General features: G+C 44.0%; 1 protein-coding gene across 1 annotated transcript in view; it reads left to right on the top strand.

Annotated features, from left to right (window-relative positions):
- The first annotated feature begins 2,313 nt into the window (after positions 1–2,313).
- The window catches only part of LAMB3 (laminin subunit beta 3), a 51,073-nt gene continuing 40,265 nt past the window's right edge, over positions 2,314–13,121 (top strand). The window contains exons 1-3 of the mRNA XM_082228286.1: positions 2,314–2,453; positions 4,149–4,205; positions 5,614–5,768. Coding sequence (XP_082084412.1) covers positions 2,405–2,453; positions 4,149–4,205; positions 5,614–5,768 — 261 coding nt within the window. The 5' untranslated portion in view covers positions 2,314–2,404. The remainder of the gene's footprint in view (positions 2,454–4,148; positions 4,206–5,613; positions 5,769–13,121) is intronic.

The raw sequence follows: 13,121 nt of genomic DNA, 5'->3' as shown, positions 1-13,121 counted from the left end.
TATATGCAAAAGACATCCACTTAGAATTAACAGGGTGCCTCTGAGCACATTCTGAGCCTAGAAATTTGTTTTCACTGCCAGACCTGAATTGAACTCACAGTCTGAATTGAACATACTACTTCTTTATATATCCCCAGAGAACTAGAGGGCTGTTTGATAAGCTATTTGAAGTTCTGTTCCTATCCATGTTCTATTCCAACTGCTCATATATGGGAGGCCCTGAACTTTTTTAGAGTAGAGATTGTGGTTGTTTGCTGGCTCTCCTCCTGTGCCCTTTTCTGTTCTGATGTGACACCCAGAAACCTAAGCAAGTACAGCTGTTTCCAGCACAAGATGGAGCAGTGGGAAAGGTTATCTTCCTATGCTTAGTTTTTGCATATCCAGCAGATGCTTAAAGGCAAAGGAGGAGCGGCAGTAAGAAGTCGTCAACCCTATTTGAAAGCAGAAAAATGAACTGAAATGCGGGGCTTTTCCAGACGCTGGCTTTTCAGAGGGTGGAGTGGGGAAAGGCCACACAGTCATCAGTAATCCCTCAGTTATCCTACCTGATGACCTAATAGGTGCAGCTGTAATGAGGAAATCAGAATATCCCAGCAATCGGACCACAGGGTGGCAGAGTGCAATGTTTTATAGGGAGAAGTCCCTGGTTTAATACCTGACACCTCACTGCATGTACAAATGCTCTAACTGGGTATAGGTACCTTCCTAGGTTCCACAAAATGTAAATGTAATTGTTACAAAACAGCTGACCAGTGGCGGAGCAAGCTGATTGGGCACCTGGGGTGGCACGTGTGCCCTGTGTCAGTGGGGGCAGGGTCAGCCACCCATGGGGTGAGCCGGGGCAGAATGCTCCAAGGGGGCCTCCAAGGAGTCTGCCTGTCTCCTCCCACTCAACAGCCTTACAGCTGAGGGGGAGGTGGTGGGCGGACCGTTTGGGGCAGCGTGGAGCCTGCAGGCGCCCAAGCCACTGTGTCACTCCCAGGAGAGACACTTGGCTTGGGCGTGCTGCAGACCCGCGGTGAGTGCCGCCCAGCATTTTGTCACCCCCCTCAGTGGTGACACCCGGGGTGGACTGCCCCCACCGCCCCCTTCCTCCGCCCCTGCAGCTGACCCCCTTTTTGCTCTAGAAAGCACAACTGCCCTCCACCCACCCAAAAATGCTTTTGGGTTATACAGTGCTATTTTTCTAGAAAAAGAGATGCCAGAACTCACCATATTTCTCCACAGGAGAAATAAATGCACGCTGGACACAATAGTACTATCTGACCAACTGAATATGCAATAAGAGGCAGAGTTTCTTTTTCAAAGAGTTGTGTGCCATTAGCCTGCGTAATTCAAATGAATAAGAAATGAAATTCAGTCTAATGAATACTGAGTAAGTCACCTAAAGAAATGCACCTTTTTTATTTTCACCATATCCATTGCTCTTTTCCTTGAATGAACTGGACATTTGAATGAGATTGCCAGAAAAAATGTGGCTATATATTTTATGAGCACTGTTCACATGAAATATTACTCCTAAATAAGTGAAATGTGACCCATCTCTCATTTTGGATCAAGAGTTACTTGACTCAGAGTAACCTTGTTGAGACCAAACTCCTGAGGACATAATTCCTTTTCATTTATTTCATTTTGGACCTTTCACTCAAAGGAAGAGCCTTGGATAGGGATGCACAAATCTGTCAGTTTTCTTTTCTTTCACTTTCTCATCTTTGCAGTCTTAGATTCAGTTTTCCACATTTCTGCCTCAGCTTGTGATTTTATTTTATTTTATTGAAAACGTCCCCCATCCTGAAAATTCACCAGCCTTTTTGTTCAAATTTCTCCCGTTTATACAAGCAGTTCCCCCTAATATAATGCATGTTATATATGGTTTTTCACTAATATGTGCAATTTATTGTACATATTCCCCTAACAGACACATTTTTGTATAATGCAGAACTGCATTTTGAGAAGTGTGACTTTAGAAGGAAAGCTCTGCATTCTGGAAAGTGTGAATTAATCCTAACTGCACCAAATTCCTCCATCTCTTGGGAGGTTTTAGAAAACCAATATTCTTTTGAAAAGATTTACTTTAGAGTTATGGATTCCCTTACTTATGGGTACAACAAAGCAAAACCAAACTGCTCTCTTCCTGCTGTTTTAAAAGTTACTGTGACATATTTTCTTGAATTTATGTCCTTTTCTTAGTGGATGAAAAAATCCATAGTTCACATCGGTGAATAAACATGTGCTCATTGTCTAGGAGGTATAATGAGTTATATTGTAAATGGGTGTGTCTGTCTGAAGAGATCATTGAATCACTCCTTGTATCATTATTACTACACCCACAACAGCTTACTTCCCCAGGTGAGGCGTGTTTAAAATCAGAGATTGAAAGCACAAGAGGCCAGGTGTGGGATTCATGTTGACCCCAGCGAGCAAGAGGAGGAAAAATCCCAGAGAAGAAGCAGGTATGTTTTACAGAGTGTGGGATTGGGAGCTGTACATTATCCCACTTGGCACAGCTTCTGTGGCACAACGGAATTCTGTATTTTAGTTGAGAAACTGCTATTGTGCTTCTAGCAGGCTGTCGATTCGTGATTGTGAGGATTTAGTTATAAAGCTTGCATTGTTTAGTCAAGTTTTGAATCAGTTATTCTAGGATGCTTGCAACATTTCCAGAAAGGTTAAGGGGGATTTTGCTATCCAGAATGAAGTAGACAAAAATAAAAATAAAATAAAATAAAGATAAATGCTGGGAACAATAGCACACGCTGCAGGTAAAAGTTGAGAAAGTAGCTTGCTTGCTGTGTCGATTGACATTTAAGAGTTATCTGTTTGCCATGTGTTTGTAGACTGATTTGTAAAAGAGAGCTTCAGAGGCAGCAAATTAGTCAGTCTCTGAAAAATAAGGTTCTCCAAAGTCCATGTGGAAATTTAGGAGGTTTTTTTGTTCCCCAGAGAGAATAGAATGAAAGAACTCAGCTGCAGTTGATTAGTGCTTCGGAGAGAGTCTTATCTTTTATGTATTCAAAGAGGTTTTATGCAAATGCAAATAGGCAAAAGGTGAACTGAGAAGAAGCTGTTATGTCCCTAAGCTAAAGAGGGCATCTTTGAAATAGGCACATTTTAGAATCAGTCTCTCACACGAGCAAGCTGGGCAGTGAATATTAGGCTATGCATAACTTTGGCCTAGTTTTGCATAGGGTGCACAGAAATGCAATGTGAGCCATATGAATTGCACTGTCAGTCTTATATTAGATGTATGTCAAAGTGCAACTGAATGCACAGTCAGCACTACAGAAAACTTTTATTACTGATCCTATTGTTCCATTTGCATCTTCAGCGTTAGGAATGAGCTGTGTCCCATAAATCATTGTTTCTGAATTTAAAGGGGGTTAATGCTGATACGTTCCCAGGCAGCTGACAGTTTTTCCATGACTGCATTTTCCCATTCACTGCCATGAAGAAGGCATTTGTGTTATATATATATGTGCTTGTCTGTCTGTCTGTCTGTCTATCAAGTGCTTTTTTCTGAAAAAATGTTTAGGGGTACTCTGATTTTCCTACTCATATTGAAATACTGCCCCTCAATGAGGCCAAACCCACAAGATGTTTAGGGATATGCCCCCCCCAAGCACTGTATCTATCTATCTCTATCTCTATCTCTCTATCTCTCTCTCTCTCTCTCTCTCTCTCTCTCTCTATCTCTATCTCTATCTCTATCTCTATCTCTCTCTATCTCTCTCTATCTCTCTCTATCTCTCTCTCTCTCTCTCTCTCTCTCTCTCTCTCTCTCTCTCTCTCTCTCTATCTCTCTCTCTATCTCTCTCTCTCTCTCTCTCTCTCTCTATCTCTCTCTCTCTCTCTCTCTCTCTCTCTCTCTCTCTCTCTCTTGCACAAAGCTGTCTCCACCACTGAAGGGACTAGATAGCGGTCTTGGCTAGAGGAGGCCTGTGTGACAATGTGCATTTTATCCCTTCCATCTGCTTCCTTCTGCATTGAGTTTGCACTTCTTTACATTGCAGAAGCAACCACAGTGAAATGGCATAATTGCAGACCAGTGGTGCAAAGCTGGTAATCAGAGATAAGTTAATGGGTTGAGGGATTGTCCTTTTCTGTGTCTTCATCTCTGCCACTGAATTTATGCTTTACATTCATTTCAGGTGAATTTTTAGTGTTGCGAAATCTCAGCATCATGTGGATATTTCTTTTCTTCCTGGGTAAGTGTTGGCATTCTAAGCATGCATCTACCGAAAAGAAAATGAAGTCTTTGAGATTTGTTTTTCGTGAACAGCACAGAGGTGAAATCAGTTGTCCAAGGTGGTTGGACATAATCTCTAACTGAAACTGGTTAAAAATTGTATGCATTCTACTAAAGACCACTCACAATAAGTACTTGGTGTTAAGATAGGGACAACCCCAACCTTGGTATGTGCCAAAATCAAAATATGCTACTGAGTAGTAGGCTGGGGCAGAAATTATAGATGTACTGCGGTAGCAGACTGTGTAGCAGGGCAGAGGCGCTTACCTGACCTCCTGGCAGGTGAGTCGCTGCTGCTTACCAGGAGGGGGACGCGGGTGGTGCTGTGGTCTAAACCACTGAGCCTCTTGGGCTTGCCGATCAGAAGGTCGGAGGTTCGATTCCCTGCAGCGAGGTGAGCTCCTGTTGCTCTGTCCCAGCTCCTGCCAACCTAGCAGTTTGAAAGCACGCCAGTGCAAGTAGATAAATAGGTACTGCTGCGGCGGGAAGGTAAACGGTGTTTCCGTGCGCTCTGGTTTCCACCACAGTGTTCTGTTGTGCCAGAAGCAGTTTAGTCATGCTGGCCACATGACCTGGGAAGCTGTCTGTGGACAAACACCAGCTCCCTCGGCCAGAAAGCTAGATGAGTGCCGCAACCCCATAGTTGCCTTTGACTTAACTGTCCAGGGGTCCTTTACCCTTTACCTTTTTTTACCAGGAGGGGGAAAGGGGCTGTGAGGTTACTGTGGTGAAAACACGCAAGAGAACACACAGTCTTAGCAGAGGGATAGCTCAGTTGGTAGAGCATGAGACTATTAATCTCAGGGCCATGGATTCAAGTGAAATATTCCTGCATTTCAGGAGTTGGACTAGATGAACCTGAGGGTCCCTTCCAATGCTACAATTCTATGAATCTATGAATGATCAGCATTTTACTTGTATCAGTTAAAAAGATCGGTGGATGTTTGACATAATAGCATAAATAGTGCTTTTGAGTATTTAAGGTTGATACATTATCTCAGTAATCCTTACAACAACCCTTTAAGGTGGTCAGTATTGAAGAGACCTGTACATATTGCAGATGAGGGGCAAATGTGCCCAGTCCTGTACATGTCTAATCAGAAGTAAGCCCTGTTTAGTCAACTGGGGCTTACTCCCAGGATGTGCGTCTGAGTGACCACCTTGATGCCATTGAGTCCACAGCAGGAAGTGAGATTTCACATAATTGCTTCTAATTTCTAGTTACCGGTAATTCACAACCATACTACACCAGCTGTTACGTTATCTCTGACGGCTTCTGGGAAACCAGCAGGTTTTACGTTGCTATGATGATTTTTTAATCTCCTTTTGTCTTTATTAACTGAAATTTGGTTCTTGTTTCATTCTAGCTTCACCACACCTCCTGGCTGCCCAGTCTACCTGCTCACACGGGGCTTGTTACCCACCTGTGCGAGACCTTCTGGTAGGAAGAATCCATCACTTGAAAGCCTCCTCTACCTGTGGACTTGTCCAACCGGAAACTTACTGCACTCCATATGGGGAAGTACGTATGGCATAAGTAGCTTTTATTCGCACAGGAAAGGTACATTGGCTGTCATTTCGTGTTCGTCACTGAACAGAAATTGCAGTATTTAAACACTAAGGGGCCTCCTCAACTTCCCAGAATATGCAATGCCTGGTTGCAGAGAAGTATCAGAATTTTAATCAGGCTTAAAGGCAAGGAGTAAAAACGTTAGATATTTCCCATAGGCTTCAGTTCTCCCCCATAACACATCTGACAGGGGCCAAGTTACATGTTGCAACAAGCAACATGTTCTGTATGTCTTTTCTGCTTTGATTGGTGCCCTTATTTGGTCAGTCCCTATGTGCCTCAGCATCAGGGGAAATTTAGGCTCCTCATGTTAACTGTATTCATATCTTTTTGTTTGTGTGTTTTGCCCTTGCTCATTGAATGTCAGAGACATTCAATTTTTACCTGTAGGAGTTTCTTGATTTAGGGCCTATGAGCACAAAGGTGATTTTTCGCAAAAATAATAATTACGTAATTTATATGCTGCACATTCCAAATAAATTTATGTTCTCAGGATACCCAACAGAGTTGTAATTTAAAAATAAATAAATAATGTGTGCAAACAGATTTAGCAAATGGAAACTAAAATGGTTCATTCAAGGAGATAGTATCAAGCAGGTCTGAGTTAAAGAATGCTTACATTAGCAGTTCTGGAAAGCCTGGGAAATTAGAAATGTTTTCCCATGGCACTTGAATGATAGCAGTGAGGTCTTTAGGTGGGCCTTCTTTGAATAGGGCATTATAATAGCACTCTCTCCGGTCGCCACAAACAAAAATTCAGATGGCAGGTGATGGTCTCATCAAGACATAGGATTTCTGCTAGGAAAAAAAATGGCAACCCTATCAGTATCTTTATTGATGCCTCGCTGCGTCAACTTCAGCAGTTAAAAGAGCTAATCCATTAAACATTGGTCAATTTACATCTATGTCTATCTATCTATCTATCTATCTATCTATCTATCTATCTATCTATCATCTATCTATCTATCTATCTATCTATCTATCTATCTATCTATCTATATCTATCTATCTATCTATCTATCACCTATCTATTTATCATCACCTATCTCTTCCCTTTTCCTAAGGTGGGTGGAGCTGGAGCTATAGGAGTCTTGGTGTCTCACTTTCTAAGCAGCCTGTTTCTGTTGGTTTCCTATTAATCTGCCACTGTGTGTGCATTCTTAAGAGTCCAACAGATCATCATGTATGGATCACACAGGGCTGGTTCACATGTGACAGCTATGCAGTGGGACATCGGAAGGCACCTTGAAATCATACAATGGCTCACAGTTAATGAGAACCCAAGCCTCTGTAAGTCTCTATATGTGCAGGGGCTACATGCATAATCTACTCCCTACCATTTTTATGGTGGGTGGGCTTCATAAAAAGGAACTAATTACATTGTTGTTTCTAGAAAAAAAGCCCCAGTTTTCATTAAATGCTAGGGTATGGTAGGGTAAAGCTTGTAAGTCTAAAGCTTGTTCCTGTGCCCCACGGCATGGATAAATTATGTACTAGGGCCCTGTGTAAACAAGGCCATGCATTTGTGGAGTCTTGCACCTTGAGAAAATCAGATGATCTCACCAAGGCTATAAAACCTTTACCTGTGTTTAGGGGCTGTCCATTGTATTCCCCTGCCACCACTGTTATTCCATGTCACCAGCTAACCCAATAATTCTCTTACCTTTTATTTTGATTAAGTGCCAAACAAGTGGACAAAATGTTATTGGTGGAAAATGAAACTGTGTTGATAGCAACTCTAGTTTTTTCTCTGAGCATGTATTGGCTCACAGGGATATATGGTTAAAAATGGATACAACAGGAAGGCAGAGTTATGAGGTGTTTCTAAGGAGGCCTGAATCAAATGTTGCGGTCATGGCCCATCTGTGGCTGAGAAGGCAAACTTGTTTTACCTTTGTGCATGAGAAGACTTTTTGTGCAGTAATACCCAGGTAGTTTACAAGGAATTTGATCACCACGGCGCAGCTGACCTGCATTTTAGCAGGTCAGTATTGCGCTCGGGGCCAGATGTAGGTTTGATGACGTCCTAAGCTACTGAAGATAATGGGGCCCTTTATATGTCCAGCTGTCCTTTGTCAACAACAAATTGTCGCTGTTTTTTGTGTTGAATACATGCTATATGGTACCCTATATATAGAAATGAGCAAACCAGTGATATTTTAGGGAGCAGGCTAGCAGGCGGAACCTATTAGTTACATCATAGGGGCCTATACAACACAAAACACTGTTGCTGTATGTAGGTTTTATTTTATTTGTTTTTTATCTTTGATTTTGGAAATGTGCATCCAGTTTTTTCCCCTTTAAATTTTTTTGGGGCCCCCAAGAGAGTGGGGCCCTACGCTATAGCTTGTTTAGTTTATATGTAAATCTGGCACTGATTGTGCTCACGTTCAGCACTAAAGATGACTCATAATAGGAACTGTCTGGATGTTACCTTCAAATTTGGTCTCCCAAACACACACACTTTTCTGTGCTCTCAGTGAAGAAAAGTACAGTGGTACCTCGGGTTACATATGCTTCAGGTTACAGATTCCGCTAACCCAGAAATAGTACCTTGGGTTAAGAACTTTGCTTCAGGATGAGAACAGAAACCATTAGCTAAAGTGGTGCTTGAGGTTAAGAACAGTTTCAGGTTAAGAACGGACCTCTGGAATGAATTAAGTACTTAACTCCAAGGTACGACTGTAGATCAATAGGAGAGAAGCCACTTTTTCCATGAAATGAAGAATTCCACCAGGTACATTTCCACTTTGCACGCAAAATGATGCCCCCTGGATTTGAGAGGACTGGGACATGGCAACCGTCTTCTGACTTGGCATGCACCAGCCACTTGCTCTGTATCAGCTCTGCAGTTTAATAGGTCAGTGCTGTGAAGACAAAGTGGCAACAGTTTCATCATCCATCTGCCCTTCCTCCTTGTTTTGGGCCCCAAGCTTCCTGGTGTACTGTTAATGAGGCTGTGTATCACGTTCCTTACTTTTGTGCCAAACGGTGGAAAAGTTTTAAAGTCCTTTTTTTTTTTGCAACCTCTGCACAGGGTATGGGAGGAGGGGCTGCATTAGCTTGCTTGCTTTCCTCACACTCTGCCCTGCTGGCCAATGTGCACTGTCTGAGTCTGGTGCCAATCAGAGAAGTGTCCCAAAGTGTGTGTTTTGTGTCCCAGAGTCTTTTGCAATCCTGGTAAGTTCTGTGCTGATGGAAACACTCCAATCCCGAGCCTCTCGTCTGCTGCCTTTGCTTTGGCTGTGATTCCCTCTAACCTTTATACTTTGTACCCCCACAGAGGCAGCCTCTCACCCAGGACTAGGCAAAGTGCAGCCTCCACTTCCACAATTGCAAATTATGCAAAAGGGGGCATTAATCCTGATCAGTGATTTGGAGGTGCTTGACCTCAGACTTGGCTTGCCAAGAGATAAATCTTGGGTCCTATTAGAATCCTACATTATTTTCCATCTCTTTCTCATTCTGGGTCAATAAAAATGTGTTGCCAAGGTTGCCACTGGCAAGGCTGCTATGCATTTAACAGCCATGGGACAGGCAGAGGTTTAACTGGTGATGTTTTTTCTAGCACACAGAGTCACGAGGAGGTGTTCTTCAGTTGAAATTCTGTCTGTTTTGCTCCTTAATTAAGGAAAAAACCCTTTTAACTGCACTTTTTAACAAAGGTTTTTAAAGCAGTTTCTAATCTTAGAGAGTAGTAAAAACCAGTCAAACATCCAGTTTAAACGGTAGCTGGCTATAACTTAAAGTGAATTTGTTTTTATTGTGTATTATGTGTTAAATTGTTGTGACTCATCCCAATGCAATAAGGAGTGGGATAAAAATCTCCCTTATTTTATCTTCACAACAATCCTGTGAGGTAGATTTTAGGCTGAGAAATACCGGCTGGCACAGGGGCATTCAGTGTGGATTGTGGCTGAACAGGGATTTGAACACAGGTCTCCTCAGTCTTCACTCAGCACTCTAACTACTTAGGGTTAGGGTTAGGGTTAAAGGGATGAGAGCCCTCCCAGAAAAAAGTGGCAGCTCTGGGGGCAGATTATCAAGCTGACTGAAATCATATAATTAACCTCCCTCTGGTACCTGCTGTAATGGTGCCTCTGTAATAGGCATGGTGCCTCTGACTGTCTTTCAAATAGTGGTGGGAGCATTAAAATATTACAGTATGATAGCATTTTGGATAGTTTCAGCGGCAGAGAGGGAAAACAGCTAAGAGGCTGGTTGAAATATTCCATTTTCAATCTTTATGTGAAGTGCCTTCCACAGTTCCAGTTTTTTATGGTGAGGCAGATAATCTTGGAGGCTTATACATGAACTCGCCAGTCTAACTTTCCTCAGCGTTTATTATATGAGAGGCCTTGGTTATTAAGACTGCTGTTTGCATTAGGTCAAGGACATCAGACTCTCTCACCATTATCTTGCCTGGCAGTGAGGGGGCTATTAATACACGATAATCACAAAGAGTGAGAAGATGCTTTTATCATCTGAGATATGGCAGGATAAGAGAACTATGTCCGTGTGTACACACACACACACACACACACACACGCACACGGTAAGCCAAGGAAAGTGTCAGGTACTGTCTGTGGGGCCTAACATACTTCAGTTACTGCCCAGGGATCGGCAAGGTTTATCTTGCCTGGGCTGGATCGGTCCTGCGGAGATCCCTATGTGTGCTGGATTGTATGTGTGTGTGTGTGCCCACGATTTCCGGCATCTGCACAGATGTGATTTCTGGCGCCGCGGAAGCGAGCCCCCATTCCGCCTTGCGCTGGTTTAGCGCAGCATGTGAGCGGGTGGCTCGGTTTGGGAGCAGCTTGTGGGCGGGTCAAATGACCTCTGTGGGCCGCTCTCAGCCCATGGACCTTAGGTTGCTGACCCCTAGTTACTGCCCTAAGCCTGCTTACTCAGAAAGCATGGAACTCAGTGGAACCTACTTCTGAGTAAACAGGCTGAGGACAAGATTATAAATCATAAAAAAGCAGGTGAGTTACGGCAAAAGAGTTACAGCAACTTTTCAAGACTGGTAGAGGGTGGTACTATACGTAGCTATTAAGCAACTATTCATACTTGTTCTTCTTCCTTGGCTTTTATCATAAGTCAGAATGGTATAGTGGTTAGATTGTTGGTCTAAGACTGGGAAGAGCTGGGTTTTGATCCCCACACAGCCATGAAGCTCAGTGGGTGACCCTAGGTCAGTCACTCTTTCTCAGCCTGACCCTTTTTGCTGGGTTATTGTGAAAAGAAAACATGAGAGGGGGGGCATGTGCACTGCCCTAAGATGCTTGAAGTAAGGGCAGAATCTAAAAAAAATGTAATGTCAGAGCTGGGTGAAAGCGACCTCAATTTCTCCAGACTCTCCAGAAGCCACAAATTTGTGGGTGTCAATTTTGCTGGATATTATCCAGAGATAACAAACATTTGAAACATTTTAAACACCCACTTTTATAACAAACAAACAAACAAACCTGTGTCTCATGAAACCTCATATAGGTTATTAATATTTCCATTTCATGACTACTGAACTGAGGCATGCAGATAGGGATATTCTGAAGGCCTTTTCAAGTTTCACTTGTTTTGTGGAAAAACATGGCTTCAACTGGCATACTCCAGATCACAGAATTGGGAGCTTCCAGTAACAGCAACAAACCTTTCCACTAGGGCATTCCTTGCTTGCATCACCTTTTTACAGGGATGTGCTGTAACCTGTACAGTTCAAATCCTTGCCGGCATTTCCTGGCCTTTCCATTTGTCATCTGTTAAGGCTGTTGGTCTTCTGCAGAAGCCCATAATCTTCATGTGTGTTTCTTTGCAGTGGTAAGGAGACAGCACTGTTCAGCCCAGCATTCACATAAGAATGGCTGGCTGGTGTGTTGTGGTTTCTCCAATCTGTTGCTTGAGCAGTCCCGTCCCCCCCCCCCAAGTTTCTTATGAAGAAGGGGGAGAAAAGGCTGAGTGAACAAGTCTCTGAGACGAGCGCTTGCACGTTTGCCAAATGAAATAGGAGTTAGGGTGATTGCTTCATCAGACTCAAGCAGCACCACTCTCTAGATTTTGATTGCAACTTGCTACTAATTCTTCAGATTCTGTCCAGTCAGGGAAAATACAGTGGTGCCTCACAAGACGAAAAGAATCCGTTCTGTGATTCTCTTCGTCTAGCAGTTTTTTCGCCTTGCGAAGCAAGCCCATTGACGGATTAGCGGATTAGCGCTATTAGCAGCTTTTAGTGGCTTATTGGCTTATCGCAGTGTTTCCCAACCGGTGTTCCGCGGCACACTACTGTGCCATGAGACATTGGCTGGTGTGCCGTGGGAGGGAGGCGGGCGAGTCTGGCGGTGAGAGGCGGCGGCGGCGAGGATCCGCGTCGAGCCGGGGGTGGCTCCGCGGTGGTGGTGCCGAGCGGCGGGGCAGCGCGTGCAAAAGGGAGGAGCGCGAGACTGCGGAGGAGGAGGAGGCCGGCATGTCCGGGCAGCAGCAGCAACAACAGCAGCAGCAGCTCCCGGCGACGGCTCCTCAAGCCCCGCCGCCGCCCCCTCCTCCGCCCGCTATCGCCGCCACCACAACAGCCGCCGCCGCCTCAGTTGCCGCCGTCCCTCAGTCCCTCGCTCTGCTGCCTCCTCCCACCCCCAAAGCTTGGAGGTTCCCCGGCAAGGGGGAGGGAAAAAACTTTCACTTTCGTGCGTCCCTCCCGGCGTGACGCTGCGCGCTGACGTCACGGGGCTGTAATGGTGGTGTGCCGCGAGATTTTTTCCCTTAAACAGGTGTGCCGTTGCCCAAAAAAGGTTGGGAAACACTGGCTTATCGGATCAGCTGATAAGCGGCTTAGCAGCTTAGAAAGGGGGGGGGGAGGAAAAACCCCCCGCAGGAACTCGCAAGACATTTTCGTCTTACGAAGCAAGCCCATAGGAGATTCGTTTTGCGAAGCACCTCCAAAAAAGAAAACTCTTTCGTCTAGCGAGTTTTCCATCTTGCGAGGCATTCGTCTTGCGGGGCACCACTGTACTAGGGTACACACCAAAAGGTGCTTTGGGCATTGGGTAGAATTTGCTGATTGGACTTACTGTGGTTGGATGTGGATGATGAGGGATTCATTGAGTGATTGATTATATATCTATGCTACTTTTCATTCAAATGAATCCCAAAGCAGCTTACGATAACATGACAGAACATAATAGAACATCCCAAATACAGCATAAATCTCATAGAACAATCAACAAATCATAGTAAAACAATCAGTCTATAAAACTATGTTAATAAAGCAACAACTAAAAAAATAAGCTAAATATGACAATTAAAGCGAAAGTC

The sequence above is a fragment of the Podarcis vaucheri genome, assembly GCF_965113315.1.
Source record: "Podarcis vaucheri genome assembly, chromosome: 6".
Lineage (NCBI taxonomy): Eukaryota > Metazoa > Chordata > Lepidosauria > Squamata > Lacertidae > Podarcis > Podarcis vaucheri.
The sequence above is the reverse complement of the archived record's forward strand: the minus strand, read 5'-3'. Positions and strand labels throughout refer to the sequence as shown.